General features: G+C 34.3%; 2 protein-coding genes and 1 pseudogene across 2 annotated transcripts; all 3 read right to left on the reverse strand.

Moving 5' to 3' along the window:
* Positions 1-4,417: 4,417 nt before the first annotated feature.
* On the reverse strand, positions 4,418-6,065 carry LOC107767154 (alkane hydroxylase MAH1-like; annotated as a pseudogene).
* A 5,766-nt stretch (positions 6,066-11,831) lies between these two features.
* On the reverse strand, positions 11,832-14,301 carry LOC142161721 (uncharacterized). Its single transcript, XM_075247701.1, has 5 exons — positions 13,812-14,301; positions 13,177-13,254; positions 12,978-13,064; positions 12,366-12,850; positions 11,832-12,038 (listed from the first exon to the last, which is right to left on the reverse strand). Exons 1-5 carry the CDS (start codon positions 14,299-14,301, stop codon positions 11,832-11,834), a joined length of 1,347 nt encoding a protein of 448 aa, XP_075103802.1.
* A 19-nt stretch (positions 14,302-14,320) lies between these two features.
* Positions 14,321-20,557, reverse strand: LOC107767153 (uncharacterized). The gene is made up of 10 exons (XM_075247702.1): positions 20,377-20,557; positions 20,115-20,264; positions 19,932-19,994; positions 19,738-19,797; positions 19,601-19,636; positions 19,315-19,506; positions 18,982-19,228; positions 18,486-18,886; positions 15,135-15,521; positions 14,321-14,925 (listed from the first exon to the last, which is right to left on the reverse strand). Exons 1-10 carry the CDS (start codon positions 20,555-20,557, stop codon positions 14,321-14,323), a joined length of 2,322 nt encoding a protein of 773 aa, XP_075103803.1.
* Positions 20,558-23,363: the final 2,806 nt, after the last annotated feature.

Below are 23,363 nucleotides of genomic sequence, written 5' to 3' on the forward strand. Positions count from 1 at the left end.
AAGTCACTGAATGGAACGTAAATTCTCAAAACGACAAGTCGGGTCGTTACACATGTCCAAAGGATACATTACCTCTCACCGTGTTATTGATCTCCACAAATTTTTCTTTGCATCCACACATATAATTGCTTGCTCCATTTTCCAAATACTACGAGCTGCAATCATCCATGTCTTCTTCCTTGAGTGCCATCAACAATGTTGACTCATATTCTTCTTTCTTGTCGTCAACAAGGTTAGCTTTTTCTTCAACATTGCTACGACATTTCCAAGAGTAATGACCAAATTTATGACAATTGTAACACTCAATTTTTGATTTTTTATATCTTTTTCCATTATTTTCTTGGTAGTAGCCAGGTCCTCTTCCTCCTCTATGTCCACGACTACGACCTCTGATTGTCTGGTGGATTTTAACTTCATTGTTGAAGTTATTATCGTTACTTCTTACTCCTCCATAACTGCCACGGTATCGTCCCCATCCATTCCCTCGATAGCTCTTTTCACCTCCATAATACTTGAAGGATGTTTGAGTTTTTAGAAATTTCTCTAATGGCACTTCTTGTCTCCTTTTTGATCTTTTCTTCGTGGGCCTCTAAAGAGCCCTCCAATTGCTCTACCATCATAGAGTCTAAATCTTTAGACTCCTCAATAGCACATACTACAAATTCAAATTTAGGTGTTAAAGTGTGAATGATCTTTTCTACCACACGGTCATCTTCTATGTCCTCCCTGTATCTTCTTAGTTGGTTTATAACAGTCTTCACTTTTCAACAATAATCCGACATGCATTCGGATTCTTTTATTTTTTAAAACTTTAAAATCAGCCCTTAGAGTTTGAATTTTACCTTCCTCATCTTGTCAACTCCTTGAAAAAAATTTTGTAAAATTCCCCAAACTTCCTTTGAGGTGGTAGCATCTGCCACATTCTCAAACATGGCATCATCAAAACATTGGTGGATGAGCGTGAGACCTCTTTTTCATTTTGAGGTAGAGCTTCCTCATTATCGGATTTTGCATACCCTCTGTCTATGATTTTTCATACATCCTGAGAGCCAAGAATATTTTTCATACGTAGACATCATTTCTTATAATTATCTTTTGTGACACCGGGGTACTGAAAAGATAGCGGACCATTATCCGCCATGGCTTTGATACTACGTTGTTGGGAAAAATAATAATCCCGCCCAATAATATTCACGAAAAATAATAATAACACAAGAGAGTAACAACGATACCAACTCTTTTAGCGAGGTAAATACAATATACGAGCGGAGCAATATTACCACTATAATATTACAACTTAGTAGTGTCAAGAGACACTACTATAATTTTGAAAGATATAACACTTTTTATTTAAAACACTTCACTACAATTATATTGACACTCATTATTTATCTCACAAATAACAACCTGTGGATTACTCTCACTGCTTTGCTTTCTGCTTAGCTTCTCTGTATTTTGGTGCATTTTAAATGAGGCAACATCCTCCCCTATTTATAGTTGAACGACTGCTCACCAAATCCAATCAAAATCTATTATGTTGCCTACTTGCCAATTTGCAAGTTTGCAAATTGGTTACAGCCGTTCAAGTTTTACAGCAGCCCACTCTTTTTTATTTCAACCAATCACATCTCTTTCTTTTCTAGCAACCCACTCTTCTTTATTTCAACCAATAACTTCTCTTTCTTTTTTTTTTCCTTTTTTCTAATTATTTATTTTATTTAGGGACTGGTCCCACTATTTCTACTAAGAATATGGTAGATATTTGCAGGATCACTGGTAATTAACATGTTCAAGTCGGCAAGAACAGGACCACAGAACTCAATTGTGCCCATAGTTTCTATAAGAAAATCAGTTGCACATTCATGGACACGATGAGCATTTTGAATAAGCGCAGGTAGCATTCCAACGAGAGGCCAATTTGTTGGCACTGAGCTTTTGCACCATCTACTTGTAAGGTACCATGTAGAACACGTGAAACATACGATAATAATCAAGAGGGAAAGAGAAAATTCAAGAACATTCATTGCGAGTTTCTTTTTCAAATGAGAGAGGGAGAGAGAACTTAGTTTCGGTTCAGGTAGATCTACACACAAAAAAAATAAAAACAATAGATATTAACCACTCAAGAAACAAATTTAAGTAAACAAGGCATCGAGTTAAAAAATATATAGCCAAAAGGCATTGAATTAACGGGAAAAGGGCCAAAAATATCCCTAACGTATTGAAAATGACTCAAAAATACCCGTCGTTAACCTTTTGATCAACAAATGCCCTTAACGTTTGTTTTTGGGCTCAAACTTATTCCTATACCTAACAGAAGTGCCAACAATACCCCTAACGTATTGAAAATGGCTCAGAGATACCCTCTGTTAACCTTTTGGTCCGCAAATGCCCTTACGTTTGTTTTTGGGCTCACTACACCGTATAATTTCTCCTAAAAATAATATCATATAAAATATATATTAAAATATTAATGTATAATATACATATTTTTATATATAATCAATGTATATTTTTTATATATTTAACTAGCGAATGTAATTATTTTTAGCCGACCGTCCAAATATATAGGAGCGGGTCAGGGTCGTTGGATATTTTAAAAGATACATGTGGGTTTTATTTAATACAAATAATATACGTGGCGGATTAAGAAAATACCACATGAGAAGTTAAAGTCAAAAAATTGACCAGGTTAGTTCTACTAGATATAGGGGTAAGTTTGAGCCCAAAAATAAACGTTAAGGGCATTTGCGGACCAAAAGGTTAACAGAGGTATTTTTGAACCATTTTCAATACGTTAAGGGTATTGTTGACACTTCTGTTAGATATAGGGTTAAGTTTGAGCCCAAAAACAAACGTTAGGGGCATTTGCGGACCAAAAGGTTAACAGAGGTATTTTTGAACCATTTTCAATACGTTAAGGGTATTGTTGACCCTTCTATTAGATATAATATTAAGTTTGAGCCCAAAAACAAACGTTATGGGCATTTGCGAATCAAAAGGTTAACGAAAAGTATTTTTGAGCCATTTTCAATACGTTAGAGATATTGTTGGCCATTTTCCATTGAATTAATAGCAAAGCAAATTTTTATATCAACTAATCCAAAAATTAGTGGTTGTGTACTATATAGAAGACAAATTAGACAACAAAAAGCACGTGACCTCATAATTGAATTAGTCATGACTCCGTCTCCGTAAGGGACTCAACCGTCAAAAACTATAAGATAGGGTCACCACTCATTATCAAATATTATTTCATGACTTTGAGTGGGAATCATTCGAAATACAATTATGACTAAACCTGTATTTCACTTAGAAAACAAGAAAAATTGTGAAAGTGTAAGATTAGTATAGCGCGACCATCTATCATCAAATACAGTCTTTGCACACGTTGCGTGTGTACTCTGTTTCACTAACTAAAAACTTTTTAAAAATTACACAAACACTATTTTGACTACAAACTTAATAATATGTACTCCTACATACTTAACCATGATCATGAGTTAAATAATAATGCAAATTTAATTGCATAAACATTTAGCTGGTTCTGATTTTCTTTAATTTTGAAGGCTATAAACATGTGTGTCTTCATTGTGCATAAGATTCGGTAGTTTTTGTTTACATCTTTATGCACGTTAATGGTTCGAATAATCATAATGTATCTGCTCATGCAATTGTCGCTCAATCCTGGTCCGGCATTGGAGTTGAAGTTCCTAAAGCTCCATGCTAAACGCCTAAACAAAGCTGTTAAAAAATAGTACTCCAAGAGAATAATGAGTAATCGAAAATTTTAGTGATAGAAGAATGTTAATTGACTAGGAAAGGAGTTTATATAAGGTAAAATTTTAAATCAATTTAAACTTTCTATGTAGTCAAATAAGAAAAGAGTTAATAAGCAAAATTTTAATTAATTTTGAAAATCCTAAATATTAGAAATCTAATTAAATGACAAATTTGTCCAATATAAAATTTATTCTTAAAGGATAAAAAATGTAAATGATATTTGGCTAAGAGACTTTGTGTTTGGATCTTTTTGCCTGTCGTTGGCAGCAATGCTCTCTCACAAGATTTCCTAAGATTCGTAAACTATTCGGAGTCCGCCTCGTCTTTTATTACATGTTTTTCCAAATTTAGCTGACGTTGATTAGCATATATTATGCTCTAGTTTATTTTTTATCCTGATGTTACTATTAGATACGGAGTCACGATTTGAACCTTATGAAGTTGTGATTGTAATCCTTTTTAGTTATTAGGTTCTAAATTAATAAGTTTCAAATCTTAACTCCGCCAACAGTAATTTAAAACTATTCCATTTTGTTTAGTTTTTGCTTCATTACAACTTGTATAATATATATATAAAAGAAAGAAAACAAACTTAAAGCAGATTAAGAAAGAAAACAACTTCATTTGAGTTCTCTAAAATAGTTCAAGATTATACGGGTGTGAAATAAAAAAAAAAGGGACAAAGAGTATACACATATGCATATACACCATCAGTTTAACATTTTATTTTGATTAAGGTACTTCAATTTATGAATGGACACTTAGCTGAACCGAAGAGGAACCCTATTAACGAGCCTAACTTTCAGACCATTTTTCATTTGAAGGACAATAGAATCATTTGGGGAAATGGTTTGACCTTCCATTAGTTGGACATGGTAATTTTGTATGATTGTGGCTGCCACCATTTTCATCTGAATGAATCCCATTTCTCTCCCTAAACAAGTCCTTGGACCAGCATTAAATGCTGGGAATTTGAAAGATGGCTCATGTTTTATCTTTCCTAATACTGAAATCTATCTCCCTGGCTTGAATTCTAAGCAATCTTTTCCCCATATACTCTCCATTCTACCCATTGTATAAAAGGATAGCACAATTCTCGTGTTTGGACTGACACGGTGACCGCTCGGAAGGATGTCATAATCAAGTGGAACTTTATGCTCAATTGAAACTGGTGGAAATAGCCGAAGAGCTTCGCACAATGCACCATCTAAATAAACGAGTTTTCGTGACTCTTCTACGTTGAAAAACTTGAGGTTATCATCTTCTTTTAGATGCAATTGCTCTTGAATTTCTTCTCTAATCCTTGTCTCTGATAAGGGATTTTCGGCTAAGAGCCAGAAAAACCAAGTGAGAGTTGTACTTGTGGTGTCTCTCCCAGCAAATATCAAACTCAAGAAAGTGTCCCTCAGAAATTCTTGTATATTGCTCGAATCTCGATTGTTCCATTACATAGGCAGTGAATATGTCGAAGTCCTCGTCTTTGATTGTTTTGTTCATCAACTTTTCTTGCTTACGTGAAATGCAAGGATATAGAAACTGATCAAAAGCTTCCCATGCTTGAATGAGCTTCTTCTCTTTACCAATTTGAAGCCATTTTGGTAATTTCCAGCAGATTTCTGGCAATATATGTCGGCAAAAAATTGCATCCATAACATCATTGAATGCCTTTTCGCATGGAACATGAGGCAAACCAATGGATAAACTTCTTGGATTATGGTCAAGTAACAGTTTGATAATAGCATCAAAACTATATCTTTGAAAAATATCTTGCAAATCGAATGTGGTGCCTTGTCTAGCAAAGGCATCAAGAATTGGTAGAAGTCCTTTTTCAATAGTGTCCCACGTGTTCCTCTCTAATAAAATTCGGAACTTGGCATGACTCATTAAGGACATAGTGGTCTTCCTATGAATCTCCCATAGCTCATAATCAACATTGAAAATCCCATTTCCTAATATATCGAATATTTTACGGTACTCAAGCCCCTTTGGATAGTTTGAGAAATTTCTACCAAGTATATGGTTGATATTTGCAGGTTCGCTAGTAATTAACATGTTCAAGTTGGCAAGAACAGGACCGTGGAACTCAACTGTGCCCATAGTTTCTATAAGAACATCAGTTGCAAATTCATGGACACGATGAGCATATCGAATAAGCCCAGGCAGCATTCCAACGAGAGGCCAATTGATTGGCAGAGAGCTTTTCCACCATTTATTTGTAAGGTACCAAGTAGAATAAGTGAAATGGTAAAAAGGAGAAAAAGAGAAAAATCAAGGACATCCATTGGAAAAGATATGGAACATGAGAGAGAGAACTTGTTAAAGTTCAGGTCTATATCTTTTATCTGAAGGAGAGGAACCATACGTTTTATAAAGAAAGTCGTAATTTAATTATAAGTTTTTATAAAAGACTAAAGTGGTAAGTTGGGAAACTTGTTTTTAAATAGATTTATTTTCAATCTCTTGAAACATATAAAATGATCGATAGCATAAGTTTATTATTATTAGAGTTAAAAAAGAAGAAGTTATACATCAAAAGTATTTATTAAAAAAAACACATGGCCATGTAACGTGTACTCCGCAAGGGACTCATGTAACGTGCATCCTAATTCACGGCCAAGCACATTATCAAATACCGAAGAAAACTATAAAATAGAGTTAGTCATTTACCACCCATCATCTAATATTATTTCACGACTTTGTTTAGTGTGGGAATTATTCGACATAGAATTGTAGAAGTCGCAACATGTACTTTATTTAATTATAATTTTTTTTGAATGTTTCATTCATATCTTGAATAAGTAAATATATTTTTAAAATGGATGAGTGGCAGAGTGGGTGCACCAAAAATATAAAATCAAACTAGGTAAAGTTTATCAAAATTTTAAATCGAACTAGGTAATATTTGCTTACTTATTGCTGATTGGTTGGTATTTTCTTTCTCGGTTAGGCTGGTTTTGAGACGCCATGCAAAACATTGCTTAATTGAGACTTCAAATTAAGCCGTAAGATATTTTAATTAGAAGAACAGTCAGACATACAAAATCATAACAAAAACAAAGCAGTTGATCGGCAGATTCAAAAGAAAAATTAATGTACACAAATTTTAAAGTAGAGTGATGCTAACACAAATCGGTAGAAGAAGAACGAATCAACCAATCATTAATAAAAACAATTAGGACATCACATTAACTAAAGAGAACAAGGACTTCATTTTCCTTAATATTGTTTACTAGAAAACGAAAATTGTCGCAAGGTTGGAAAAAGTGAGGGGAAAAAAGGTAGGCCAATGTAACGCTAACATTTTATGTATATGATAGACATTTAAACTTTCTTAGTGTTTAGATAGACAGCTTAACTCGATAAAGTGTGTCTTAAACACAAATGTCTAATTTAGTAAATTGTATGTCTCAAAATCGATTTTGAGCTCGTGAGAGTTATCTTTTTTGGAGCCTCTTTCATTTGACATTTGAAAAAAAAACAAATCTAAAATTTCTAAGTGATCCCCTCCCAGCTCGGGCGAGCACTTAATCAGAAATATAATGGTTGCTCTGATCTAACAATGACCGCTATAGTCACCTCACTCACCCTTTCAGAATTCTTAAAACTCTCTATCCAAAATTTATTTCCAATCTTTCCCCTAAATCTACACGTTCCTTGTTGAGAGCATAGCAATGAGTTTAGCAATGACGTGTAGCAGTTAGTTAGTTAGTCAGCTAATGAGTTTGTTATTTATGTCAAAAGTTAGCTTAGTAAGTTAGAAAAGTAGTTAGCCGATATGTGTATATATATGAGATACACCTCATTACTGTAGCAAGCAGAAGAAATGAGAATCTCTTAGCTTTCTTTCCAAGTTCTCTTCAGTTCTTCTACTCTATTATTCTATCAATTTCACTCTCGTTCATTGGTGAATTTGACATGATATCAGAGCCTATCGCTCGAATCTAAATTGCTCAATTGTGTGTTTGATTAGTTCAAGTTCAATCTGTATTTGCATGTGAAGCTCAACAATGGCAGAAATTGATAATGAAATTCCTGAGAAACTAAGTCATAATCATCCTCTGTTCCTAAATTCAAATGATAATTCTTATAATTCTAATTTAATTATAAGAAGTGTATATAAAAGACTGGAGCGATATGTCGGGATTCAAATAGATTAATTTTCAATCTTTTGAAACATTTATTATGATCCATATCATAAATTCAGTATTAGAGTTTAAAAAAAAGTTATACGTCAAAAGTATTTATTAATTAAAAACATATGGAGTCGTAATTGAGTTAGTTATGACTCGGTAAGGGAGTCATGTAACGTGCATCCTGCTTCACGGCTAAGCACATTACCAAATATCGAAGAAAACTATATAAATAGAGCCACCACTTTGTCACTTACCATCCATTATCAAATATTATTTTAAGACTTTGTTTAGTGCGGGAATTATTCGACATACAAATATACAATTGTAGAAGTCACATAATTGTTTTGAAAAACAAATTGTGAAAGTTTCCACAAGTATTTATATCTTAATAAGTAAATATATAAAACCTCAATGAGTAGGTGCACCGAAAATATAAAATCAAATTAGGTAAATTTTATGTAAATTTTAAATTGAACTACGTAATAGTTGCTAATTATTTGCTGTTTGGTTGGTATTTTCTTTCTCGATTAGATTGGTTTTGAGAGGCCATACAAAACATTTCTTAATTGAGACTTCAAATTAAGCCGTAAGATATTTTTATTAGGAGAAGAGTCACACATACAAAATCATAACTATAAAAAAGGCAAAATACATAATGTCCCCCTAAACTTGTCCCGAAAACTTGATTGCACATTATAACTTTACGGGCGCTTATTTATTCCCTTATTCTTGTTTGAAGCGTAACACATATTAACCTAAGGGCTGACATGGCAAAAAAGAAAAAGAAATTGAATGCGCTTAAATTCTTACTTCGTATCTCTTTCGGATTAGGCTCCCCTCTTTTATATGATCTTTCCATTTATTCAGTTAAGCCCTTATAATTCCGACACGTATCCAATTAAAAATCCATTGACTCTGATTTGTTTGGTTAACTATAATGGGTCGTTTGGTTCATGGAATAAGGTGGATAGACTGAGATAGAATTTGAGATTAAATTTATTTTATCTTTGGTTTGTGATATTAATTAAACCTGGTATAAAACTATACCACAAATTGGGATTAAATTATCTTACCTCTTAGGTGGATAACTAATACCAAAATTAGTTATCCTAGGTTAAAGTTATGAAATGATCAGATTATCCTTCTTCCCTTTTCACCGCAGCATTTCCAAGGCTTAATCAGATTCTACATTTTTGAGGACTTGATTTCCTGTGCACAGCTAGTGTTGAGGCTTCTCTTTATTGTTCTAATATGCACAATTATCATTCGCATTTGTTTGGATTCTCCGTTTCTACAATAATGTACGAATAATATTACCAGACCACTACTCGTCACTACATTTTGACTGGAGATTGTAATCTTTATTCCATTTCCCATCTCAAACAGTAATGGCCAAGAACAACTAGAAGAAAAGGAATGTTGTATAACTACCTCCACTATAGTTTACATGTGTGTAATGAACAAATTTCTAAGCCACAAGAACATCCAAGGTTAAAATTGGAAACAAAATTTATCCAGCTTTAAAACAAACACATATTTTGGATTATATATTGCATATCTCATTTTTTATCCAATGTACCAAACGAAGTATATATAGCACTAAATAATTCCGGAATTATTAATCCCGGAATTATAACAGGATAACCTTGTCCACGAACCAAAAGACCCTTAAGAGTTTAACCTTGATAAACATTTCTCTGTCTTCCTTTCTATGCCTGTGAGTCTGTGATTGTGAAGCTGTGACAAATTCTTTAGTTTGGATTTCTTTTATGTGGGGTTTTCTTAAAAAAATCCTTTCTCCGTCACACGTATGGAGTGATTTGGGTAATTAGATTTCTTCATATTGATTTTCTTCAGTCCTATTGGGTATATCCCAAATTGTGTCTTCCCCATATACTTTCAACGGATAAGGGTCTGATTTACCCCTCTACTATCATAAATAGGCCTTATTTACCTTCCGTTTAAATTTTTTATCAAAAATATCCTTACCGTTATACATTAGGTTCATATTTACCCCTTACACGTTAAAAAGGGCTACATTTTCCCTTCGTTATATTTTAGGATCATATTTACCCATTTACTCTTCAAAAAGAGTTACATTTGCCTTTCGTTATACTTTCTTGACATACTAGTATAAGTACCCGCGCGATGCGCGGATGGTACTTTTGAATATTAGTATGACAATATTGTTCTTACCATATACTCAGAAAAGAAAAATAAATTATTAATATCATATTGTAAATGAGAAATAGAATGTGTTAGATATTAAAGTCACCCCTGTAACATAGAAATGCAAGTTATACATAGAACCTATATAAAATACTCACATTCAGCAGCAAAATGTCAGTAAGAAGGTTTGGGAACAAAATCAAATAGCAGAACACCATCAAGAAAGAACTTTCCAAGGCACACGAGACAATGACTGCCTTGACTTTTATTAATTGTCATGGCAAAAGATACAACAATTGGAAATCTTCGCTGGAAACCTGGTGTCATATTTGATCACATCTAATGATCACAATTTACCATGTAAGAAACTTCACATGAGACAATGCTACTTGGGTCCTAAACATGTCGAACATTACAAAATACACCCTACAAAAGAAAGACAACAGTGATGTAGTGAAATTGTCAAATTAGCAACAATTAGTTAAGGCTGCATCAGAAAAGAATAACTCGTCCCACATGGCACAACAAACTAAAAGAAGACCTGCCTAGAATACAACCAAGTTTTGGTACATCCATCTAATGATCACAATTTACCATCAAAATTGATCTAGACTTCATTCCGTTTTTGCCTTAGGTTTAATGCGCTTCACCCTTAAATATAGGAAAACTCCAGCAAGGGCCACTCCAGTGCCTAAAATAGAAAATGAAGAAGAAATTATTATCTTGTTGTAAATAAAAAAGGTAATTTCTAACTTTTTATATTCAACATGTGTTAACTCGAGCTGTCATCTGGAGGGATTGGAATAGGAAAAGGGGTTTCCTTCTCAATCAGCTATATGATGACAAGTATAAAGTGTAAGGTGTCATACCCAAACTGTTAATGGGAGAAACAGGTGTGCGGAAGAAGAGCACGAAAGTCACAATAACCACCACTTGCTTCACACAGTTGCCCACAGAATGAGTAACAGGAGATACCCTCTGCAATATCATGTAAGAAACCTGCACCAATACTTGGTGTCAGCAAGAAATAACATAACCAGCTGTCGTCGCAAATGAAAGTGACACAATTTTCAGTAATTCATGAAGAATTGTCACATTGGTTTATGAAATCACATAAAACAAATAAATAGTGCACAATCTAAACTCGCTAGAACTATATATGTAATTCAAGAATAATAACTATAAGAACAATCAACAATTAGATGGGCAATAGAATTGAAAAAAATATATATTTAAGTGAATTAGATCATTAGTAGTGTAGTCTAAAAGACAATAGTAGAAAGCAACTTCTGTTAACTTGGCTCTGCATCTTGTTGGTGAAACATATTATACTTACATCACCGAATTCTTCTCGCTCCTCCCAAAACAACAGTGACAGCTCAGTTAAGATTTATAGTCATCTCTCCTTATATTTATTGGAAAAGCAAATTGTAAATACCTGATAATTCCATCATGTCTAGATTCATATCAAACCAAATTAATCCTGATGATTCCACCATCTCTAGCTTCATCTCAAACTAAATTACTGAAAATTTCTTTATACACCACATTTCTAGCTTCATTCGTTATTTGGCCATCATCATCAAAAACTAAAATCTTCAACCCTTTTCTACTTGTCATGCGTGAAAGAGCAACATACAATTGTCCATGAGTAAATACTGGCTTCTTCAAAAATAACCCCACGTGAGATAATAACTGGCCTTGACTTTTATTAATTGTCATGGCAAAAGATACAACAATTGAAAATTATCTTCGCTGGAACTTAAAAGGTATTCTTGCATCTGATGGTGTCAATGTCATTCTCGAGATAAACACTTTTTGTCCAGCCATATTACCAGATAAAACCTTGGCTTCAATAATCCGATTTCCAAGTCTTGTGATGATCAACCTCATGCCATTACACAATCCCGATGACTGGTCTATATTTCTCAATAACATCACGGGAACACCAACCTTCAAAGTGATAAAGTGATTTGGAATTTCAGAACATTTAATACTATTTAGGAATTCTGGTGTATGTACGTGCTCCAAAGTTGAAAAGGAATGATCAGACATACAAACGGTATCAGAACTCAAATATATCTTCTCAGGACTATGATTGAGTAAAACCTTATATTCATTGATTGATTCCACCATATCAAGAGTCAGAGCAAGAATTGCTCTTTGTTAGAAGTAATCTATGTCACTGGAATGACTAAAGAAATCTGGATATGTACTTTCAACAATTGTCGATATTGGATCATCACAATTACTTATGAGAAGATCATCAGGGATTTAGACCTTCTCAATGCCATCAATGGAACTCCCAATCCTTCCATCACCGATTGACAAAATCCATTCAGAAAAATTTCTTAACTCATCCAAATATGCATCTAACTGATCTCTTTGCAACCTCATATTCTTTGTTAGATTTAAGACTTCACAGTGGGTCCACAAATACGAAGAATTTAGAGTAGCATTAACAATATCTTGCCTAGATCCTTTTGCAATAACATGCAAAATTTGTCTGAAGTCTCCACCAAGAACAACTGTTTTACCTCCAAAAAGTTTATCAGCACTGGATGTGTCTTTAAATCTAAGAATATCTCTCAGAGTTTGATCAAGAGCTTCAAAACAATATTTATGCATCATCGATACCTCATCCCAAATAATCAACTTTGCCGTTATAATCAAATTTGTTAGAGGACTATCTTGCTTTATTTTGCATTTTAAATTTTCAGTTGGATTGAGAGGAATTGCAAATCTCGAATGAGCTGTTTTACCACCTGGTAACAAAAGAGATGCAATGCCACTTAATGCAACAGTTAACACAATGTCCCCTCATAAAAGACGGAGTCTTCCAAATAAAAGTCTTGACAGTTCCCCCGTAACCATACAAAAAGAAGAATCCACCTTTGGCTTCATTCACTGCCCTCATAATTTTGTCATAAACCGACTTTTGTTCAGCTGTCAAATTCATTAATAATTGTTGATGTTCCTCTAACAGAGAATGACGATTATAATGCAATTCATCATGGATTAATCTATTGCTATGGTCAACTTCTTCCTCGTTGTAAAGAGGTCTTGGCATTTTTGGAAAAATCCTGAAAACTTCTTCCACAACTTTTCAAAACTTTTTCCAGCTTTTGCAAACAACGATTTTTCAATTCATCATCTGTTAGTTCTGCCTCTGAAAGAACAAAAGGAATTATAGAATTTAAATAACCATAATATAAAAAAGATATTACATGATTAAACAAATAAGGTATATTCTATTTAACAAATATAGTTAGGTTAGTTGCTTTTAATTATGATTTACACAACAAAGAACTTATGAATGTTATATCCCGCAACTCCTTATTATCTTAGAAATAAAGGTCATAAATTAAAGAATATCAATAATAAAAAATTAAATAAAGAAATCAAGTACAAAGAGTTAGAATCTGTGTTTATATAAAAAAAGAAAATTTGCAGATTTTGTTTTAAATTTTGTGCAAAATTTAGTCCATGAGTTATTAAAGACTATATTTGTTAACCCTTTAAATATACTTGGAGCTAGACTGGTTATATCCTCATATGTACACTCAAATTTCCAAACATGATATATAAGTATGTAATTGTTTGTCCACTTATCCTCTTTATAACTATATTTAGTTATTATGCTACAAATAACTACTTTCTTGATATCCTCATATTTACACTGAAACATTATTTGATAACTTGAAAATAGAAAGTTTATATTTATACCTGGATCAGTCAACAACACTCTTTCTTCATGGAGGATATCTTCTGATAATAATTGCCATGTTGATTGCCAAACATATTCTGGCCAAGACATCGAATTGGATAACAGCAACATAGCAAATAATTGCCTAAGATATGATGGCATTCCCCAGTTACTTGCTTCCTTTATGGCATGCACATACTCTTTATCATCATCCAATAACCCAAGTGCATAACATGCATCTCTAAAAGTGAGATGGTTATGATTGTTGATTCTTTTAAGATCGTCATAGGATTTTGGACCTTTAATGACATTCAACAACAATCTGAGATAATATAATTCACCAGTTCCAGGCGGAACAAAAAAATTTCTTCCAATGGAAAATACAAAAGTTCTTCTTTTCTCCCATATTTTCAATTGTTTCTTCCAAACAAACTTAAGAGGGAATTCTACATAAGTCAATTCTCTTGCTTCTGGCAATGTTTTATTTGTCTCAAACCAACTTAAAAACATTGATTCTTTTACCCTTGGTCTATTTGCAATCATCAAAGAATATAACATTTTGTTCATTTGGAAGATGAAATGATAGTCTTTCCACAGGAGGTTCTTTATGATGAATTGGAAATTTGAATATTCTCCAAGCAGCTTCACATGGTGATATGTATCGGCAATCATAATACATATTTATTTTATCAATATTTGATGAATCTTCCTCTTGCACACTTTGAGAAAAAACAGCAGTAACACGATCATTTCCTTTGTTAATATACTTAAATAAGTATTTAATGGATCTTGACTGATTGCACCATTCTACATTAATATGAGCACCATACTTAAATAATAAGAACTGATTATGAGGTACCACATACCTACTATCCAAGTCAATACCATCCTTTTTGATAGTTCTACCATTATCCCTTCGTCTATAAACAGGATAACCCTCTTCATCAATTGTCGTTGACTCAACAAACCTTCTTGGAAAATGCATGGTACATCTTCCGCTCTGCATGCAAGGAGAAGATTTTCTTGCGGAACCACATGGGCCATGCATCATAAAATTATGCACGGCCTTATAATATACAGGATCGGCCAATTCATCTGGTATTTCGGCAGAAATGATTCGATCAATATCTGCTGCTGTTGGATATTTATCATGCTCGTGAAGAAAAAGCAAGATGTGAGCATGAGGCAGCCCTCATTTTTGAAACTCAACTGTATAAATCACTGCACCAAAAAGAATTTATTACACTTCATAAATATAATTGAAATATTCATTTTAAAACCTATTATCATATGTAACATAAAAAGTAATTATTATTTTTTAGAAGTTGACTATGGCAATATACCTGCTTTTACTTTTCCAAAAATTTGATTGGCACGTAAATCCTTTATCAAACGGTCCAATTTGATTTTGAATACCCTAGATAAAATGTCTGGACGGTCCTCAGGATTTAAGCCCCTACTCTCTAAAAATCTATGAATCTCAGGCCACTTTGGATTGCAAGTAAACGTGATGAAAAGATCAGGGTACCCAGACCATTTGCATATTGCCATAACATCTTGATAATTTTGAATCATGTACCGTGCACCCCCTGTGAAGCTGGTTATCCTTTTTCCTTGAGAAGAAGGATTAATTTCTCCATGCAAGACAGCATCTTGTAAGCCTTTATACATGTGACATCTCAACTTTTTTTGATTAAGCCTAATATACCTTAATCGAGAAGATTTGATCACTGTATATGCATCAACCAAGAATTACTGAAATAATCTTCTAGAAGACACAATCGTTGGAACTTCATTCTTCCTTTCTTGAATTTTATAAGCAAAATACTCCTGCATGCTAACACATTTCCTTCCTCCAGTTGTGTCACGTCCCGAAATTTTCCACCGATGGGACCGTGATGGCGCCTAACATTTTACTTGCTAGGCAAGCTAACGTTAGAGAATCATTAAACCAATTCCTTATTTCCATTCAGTAAATAACAATAATTAACTAAGATGAAATATAATAAGTGCGGAATATTATAAAACTGTATTAATTACTACCACCCGGATCTGGAGTCACAATTCACGAGCATTCTAGAATTTACTACAAGTAATAGTCTGAAAGAAATACAACTGTCTGAATGAAAGAAAACAGTAGGACATAAAAGATAGACGGGGACTTCAAGGTCTGTGAACGCCAACAGATCTACCTTGAGTCTCCGGACAGCGGACCAATTGTAAAATCTCGTTCAACCTGAGCTGGTACCAAAATCTGCACAGAAAGTTTAGAGTGCAGCATCAGTACAACCGACTCCATGTACTGATAAGTGCCGAGCCTAAACTCGATAAAGTAGTGACGAGGCTAGGACAAGATACCCACATATAACCTGAACAGTATAATCATGCTAGTGGCAACAACAGTAAATAAAGAAATAACGGAGAAATAATGGGAAGGGGACATACAGTGGGAGGAATACAATATAAAGAGTGAAAATAATGAAAAGACAGAATTAAACCGAAAATCCTTAAACAAATTGAGCAAATAAAACAGCAAAGGAAAACTGTACAGCATCACCCTTTGTGTTTTTACTCTCAACCTCATCAAATAAATAAATAAATAGAACGGCACGGCATCACCCTTCGTGCTTTTACTCTCAACCTCACCAAATAAATAAATAGAACGGCACGGTATCATCCTTCGTGCTTTACACTCTTCCTCACAATATAAATAATGTATGCACGGCATCACCCTTCGTGCTTTACACTCCTTCTCTCAAATCACAGAATCAATAACAACGGATAGATAGGAGTATCACAAAGAAACCAGTATTTTACCTATAATCAATAGCACAATGTAACCTCAACCTTGAATCAATATTTGAAAGGTACCAAATCTCAGTGAAACCAGATATAAGTAACCCAACATTTCAAATAACCCGCTAAGCATGGATAGTAGAATTTAAGGCTACAAAATAGACAAGAATAGAATTTCACTCGCATGCTATGACTCGACAATGACGCATAGATGCTCGTCACCTCATCTATACATCGTATTTAACAACCAAACACGAAGCAAATAAATACATAATACATATTCCATCAAGCCAAAGTTAGACATGATACTTACCTTGCTCTGAAGACCACTTAATTCTCAATCACAACTTTTTCTTTGGAATTCACCTCCAAACCACTCGTATCTATTCAAAAATGACTCAATAACATCAAATATTGCTAAAGGAACTAATTATATTTCATAAATTAAATTTTCCAAATTTTCATCCAAAAAGTCGAAAAATCGACCCCGGGCCCGCTTGGTCAAAACCCAAGGTTCGACCTAAAATCCTTTTACCCATTCACCCTTGAGCCCGAATACATAATTAGTTTTGGAATCCGACCTCAAATTGGGGTCTAAATCCTCAAATTTCCGGAATCCCTAGTTTCTACCCTAACCCCTAATTCTACCATGAAAACTCTAGATTTTAGATTGATAATTCATAAAATATAATGGGTAATTGAAAGAAAGTGGTTTAGAATCACTTACCAACACTTTGGAGAAGAAATGGCTCTTGAAATATCGCCTCTCACTGTTTGATTTTTGAGAAAAATGAGTTTTTTGGCTAAATCCCGTGTTTGGATTCGTTAAGTGCTGGGCGACAGTGTTCATCGTGTTTGCGAGAGCACTGTCGCATTCGCGAAGAGTATAGGCTGCCAATCCTTCGCGTTCGCGTAGGCTACCCCCCCCCCCATGGCCTTCGTCTTCGCGTCCGTGAGACATTGCTCGCGTTCGCGATGAAAGAACGATCAACTCTCCCCCGGGTGTGCCTAACACTATACGTTCGCGACGAGCTGGTCGCGTTCGTGAAGGATAACGCCCCCATCGCTTCGCGTTCGCGACCAAGCCTTCGCGTTCATGAAGAAGAAAGCTTCAGTTGCCCAATTTTACTCTTCGCGTTTGCGAGAGTACCTTCGCGAACGCGAAGAAGGACATACCAGAACACCTACTACAGCAAAATGTCAGATTTTCAAAGTCTAAAACATCCTGTGGCCTATCCGAAACTCACCCGAGCCCTCAGGGCTCCAAACCAAACATGCACACAAGACTAAAAATATCATACGAACTTGCTCGCACGATCGAATCGCCAAAATAACACCTAGAACTATGAATTTAGCACCAAATCAAATGAAATTCTCAAGAACACTTTAAAAATTCATATCTTCTCAACTGGATGCCCGAATCACCTCAAATCAACTCCGTTTCTCACCAAATTTCACAGACGAGTCTTAAATATTATAATGAATCTGTACAGGATTTTGGAACCAGAATACGGACCTGGCACTAACAATGCCAAACATCAATCAATTCTTAAAAATAATTAATTTTCAGTTTTTTATTTTTCATCAAAAATTTATAACTTGAGCTAGGGACCTCCGAATTCGATTTCGGGCATATGCCCAGGTCCCATAATTCGATATGGACCCACCGGGACCGTCAAAATACGGATCCGGGCCTGTTTATCAAATATGTTGACCGAAATCAATTAAAATTAACTTTTAAGGCATAAATTCTTATTTTCATCAATTTTCAACATAAAAGCTTTCCAAAAACATGCCCGGACTGCGCACGCAAATCGAGAAGGGTAAAAATGAGATTTTTAAGGCTTAAGAGCGCAGATTCAAGTTCTAAAATATAAGATGATATTTTGGGTCATCACAAGTTAATTCATCATCTCCGTCGAAAGGAATGTCCTCTCTGTATCCATCTTCACCATATTGAAATAGTAAAGGATATTGTAACCCTAAATAAGCAGCATTTAATTCATTTATCCTTTGTAGCTGTCCGGATTGGGTTTCGATAATGATGTCCCTATCACGTCTAGATAGTTCAAAATCTCCCACCACCAAAGCAGCTACCTCTGAAACCGTAGGCAATTTGTATTTTCTTCCATCGGTGCTCCTTTTTCCTATCAATCTGAGTCTAACATTGGAGCTTCTATCTTCTTGAAATCTATATCTTACCATTCTAAATGTCTTTGCCAAAACATTGTTGCCATCAAGTATTTGCTTCAGATCATTAACAATCTCAGCATGAAGTTTGTTCATGGTTTGGCCACGACTGCGAAGAAATACATATATATGAAATTATTATATATTGTTTTTTCATGCAAAATATATTTACGTGTTATAATTCATTTATGGTAGAATCCAAACCTCACAACATGAATTCTATTTTGTACTTCATTTTCTGTATCATAAATATATAATTGCGCAAACTTCGGGTTGGATCCATCAGGAGGCAATAGACTTCCGATTTGATGATAGTTTTGACCAGACAATTTGAATATTCTTGGTCCCCGTGTTTGATTAACAGAGACATCAACCTTTCCCCCCATTGATGTAAATGAGAACATAGAATTATAAATCCTAATGTTCTCTCGAAAATGGTCGCTTTTAGGACCTGCATTTTATACAACTGGAGAATGACGAACTATATATGAAATGCGATATTATTTTAAAAAGATTAAAAAAGATGTTTCCCCTTACCAGATCCAAACAACAATTGCGTTAGAATTTGAGGAGGGTCCTTTGGATTCGGCAGCTTTATCTTTCCACGATTACAACATATAGTAAATACTGGTCGTTTAGACTTATACTGCTTATTGACTCTTTTTTCGAACCAAAAATATGCCCCACAATATTTGCATACATTTGTAGGATTTTCTATATCCCAGTACTCTATTAATGAAAATATTTATATGGTTAGAGTCACCAATTTTATAATGTAGCTAATTTAATTAATCCCATATATGAAAACACATATAACACATACCTTCACTGCAAATGTCCCAACAGTCAATGTCATCCTCTATAAAAAGTTGATAGTAAACTCAAATAAGTGACAATTCAACTACAACTCTAATTATCAATATATGTTGGACATGATTTATCACTAATTGAGTTACGTACCTTCACACTCACTTGCATCTTCATCATCATCATCACCTTCCCCTTCTAGGTTTAGTTGACCTGTTATGCATGAAATAAATATATAATTAACTTTCATGAATTTGTGTATATAATGATGTTAATATCGGAATTTTACTACAAAAGTACAACTTTGCAATGAGTCTATAGCGATATGAGAAAACTCAAAGTTTTACCTTCATCACCTAGAGCAATATTTAAATCAGGGACTTTATCTTCACTTTGAATACATATAATGCCTTTGTTTAATATAAAAGGAGTAATTAATAACTCAAAGTAGTAGAAAAAAGTTTAATAATATCCTATCGTTTCTTGAATTTAGTTATGAGTTATTATCTAGAGACAGTTGAGCAACTCACCAAAATAACTTGAATGATCTTGTGGAGTAACATTACTAGAACTTAAAATTTCAGTTTGCATATTGACACGACTTAAATCCATATGCTCATTCACCAATATGCCTTTCCCCATCTTTTGCTTTGTATTGGAAGACAAACAACTTTCAAACTCTGCCATTAAAAAAATAAAATTTTCAAGTTACATTAAAGTTTAAACATTCCAGATAAATGTAGATAACCATTACATACAAGTTAAGGATTAGGACAGCAAAAAAAGACTAACCATTATTCAAATCTCGTAGTGGAAGGGACTGTGGATCATATGCAAAAGTTTTTGATGAAGAAACCTGTCGACAACTAATTATGGGATTGCTAACTGGTGGCGTGCAATTCTGATATGATGGAGTTGGCTCAACACAATGTCCATTTGTTGTATCGCCATTTGGGACATGCATTCCATCCATTCTAATTAAACTCAATCTAGAGTTATCCATATTCTCATTCACCAATATGTCTTTCCCTTTGTTCTACTTTGTATTTGAAGACAAACAACTTTCAAATGCTGCCAATCATAAATTCAAATTTTCAAATATTTAAACCTTCTATATAAATATAGATAATCATTACATACAAATTAATAATTAGGACACCAGAAAAGACTAACCATTTTTCAAATTTTCTACTGGAAGGGACTTTGGATTATATGCAAGAGTCTTGGATTTCAAAATTTGCCCACAACTCATTATTGGGTAGATAATTGATGGTGTGCAATTTTGATATGATGGAGTTGGCACAACAATATGTCCATTTATTTTATCGCCATCTGCAATATGCATTCCAAACATTCTAATTGTACTCAATCCAGATTTATTTGTATTCTCCTTCACCAATATGCCTTTCCCTTTGTTATGCTTTGTATTTGAAGACAAACAACTTTCTGTAACGACCAGACTTATCGTTTTAAGAACTTAAGCCTCGTCTGGTGGCATAAGGTCCTGAGCAGCTTCTTATTATGTGTATTGACTTGCGTGCATTGTTGAATTCAGTTACCGGATGATTTAGAGTGATTTGGGATACTTGGTCACCAAAACGGAAGCTTAAGTCTTAGAATTTTTACCGTAGTTGAAACTGTGTGAAAACAACTCTGGAATGGAATTTTGATGATGTCAATAGCTTTGTATGGTAATTATGGACTTGGGAGCGTGTCCGAAAAATTATTTGGAGGTCTGTAGAGGAATTTGGCTTGAAATGGCGAAAGATGAATTTTTGAGAAGTTTGATCGGGGGTTGACTTTTTGATATCGGGACCGGAATCCGATTCTGAAAATTGGAATAGCTTTGTTATGTCAATTATGACTTGTGTGCAAAATTTGAAGTCATTCCAAATTGATTTGATGTATTTCGGCACAAGATATAGAATTTGAAATTTCAAAGTTCATTAGGATTGAATTGGGGTATGATTTGTGACTTTGATGTTGTTTGATGTGATTTGAGGCCTTGAGCAGGTTCGTGTTATGTATTGGGACTGGTTGGTACGATTGGACGGGGTCCCGGGAGCCTCGGGTTTGATTCGGGGTGGTTCCGGACCAAGTTTAGGTGTTTTGATGCTGCTGGTTGCTGGTTCTGGTATTTTTCTTCGCGTTCGCGAGGAGTCTCTCACGTTCGCGAAGAAGGATTTTGTTGTTGGGACTTTGTTCTTCGCGTTGGCGAAGAAGGAAATTTTGTTGTTCGTCGTCTGCTTTTAGAGACTCATATCTCGCAATCTATAAGAAATTTGGAGATGATCCAAAAATAAAAGTTGTAGCCCTTTGTATCTAGTCTTCCGAAAGGTAAACCATTTGGAATTTGGAGTTGTGTACAAAAAGTTATGATGGATACACTATAGGTTGTCCGAAAAGAGTTTGGAAATCTCTGTTGCATAGGGCTGATTTTGGAAGCTTATATCTCGTAATCTATAAAGAATTGGGAGATGAGTAACAAATGATAGTTATAGCCCTTGGATATAGTTTTCATAAAGTCAAATCATTCATCATTTGGAGTTTTGTACAAAAAGTTATGACCATTATACTAGAGGCTGTCTGAGAAGAGTTTGAAAATGACTTTTGAAGAATTTGTTCATCGCGAACGCGAGGGGAGTCTCGCGAACGCGAAAAACAAACCCCTGGGCAGCAGAATAAAGTCCAAATTCGTGTCATTCTTCCATTTTTGGACCAAGGAAGCTCGGGTGAGGCGATAGTTTGAGAGTTTTTCAAGAAAAACATTGGGGTAAGAATTCCTAACTTGATTTTGGTTAAATTACATGAATCTATTGTTGTTTTTATCACTAAATTAGTGAATTGGGTTGAAAAAATTAGAAAACCCTCTTGGTTTAAATTTAAGATTTGGAGGTCGATTTGTTATTGGAATTTGATAAAATTGGTATGGTTAAACTCGTATCGGAATAGGTGTTCGGATTTTATGAAAATTATGTCGGGTTCCGAGAGGCGGGTCCTGCGTTGACTTTTGTTGACTTTTTGGAATAAAATTTTAAGTCGACGTATCATTATCCAGAATTACTTCCGATGAATTTTAATGAAGTTGTTCAATTAATTTGGATAGATTTGAGCTGTCTGGAGGTCAATTCAAGCAAGAAGGCTATTTTGAAATATCGGCCTAACTTCAAAAAGGTAAGTGTCTTGCTTAAGCTCGAGTGGGGGAATTACCCCTTAGGCATCGAGTCTCATGTGTCATTTGTGAAATGTAAAAAGCCGTGTACGCGAGGTGACGAGTACGTACTCGGCTTATATGTGTAAATTTTATTGAGTTTAAAATCTTGAGCATATTGTGTGGTAAATTGGGTAATTGTTGGTATATATTTAATCATTTATTTGTCGTGCCTAAATCCTTGTTGTTGTTGAATCTGTTGTTATATGACAATTTGATGTGATTGTTACTTGATTATTTATGTAATTCCGTGAATTTGTTGGTTTGATAATTATTGGAATTGAATTTCATTATGGATTTTTCCTATGTAAATAATTAATTAAATGAGCTTAAGAAGAGGTGTTTATATAATTATTGAAAATTTGAATTTATTGAAGACTTTACTTTATGTTGAGTAATTTCGATCTCTATTGATTGCTTTTGGGTATTGTACATATTGTGTGGAGCTTTTGGGCTATTTATTGTGAAATTAATTGATTTTGTTATATCTTTGGAATTTGGTTGTGGCCATTGGGCAAATTGTGATATGAATTGATTTTATTATGTTGCCGTATTAATTTTCCATGTA

This window comes from Nicotiana tabacum, chromosome 24, assembly GCF_000715075.1.
Source record: "Nicotiana tabacum cultivar K326 chromosome 24, ASM71507v2, whole genome shotgun sequence".
NCBI lineage: Eukaryota > Viridiplantae > Streptophyta > Magnoliopsida > Solanales > Solanaceae > Nicotiana > Nicotiana tabacum.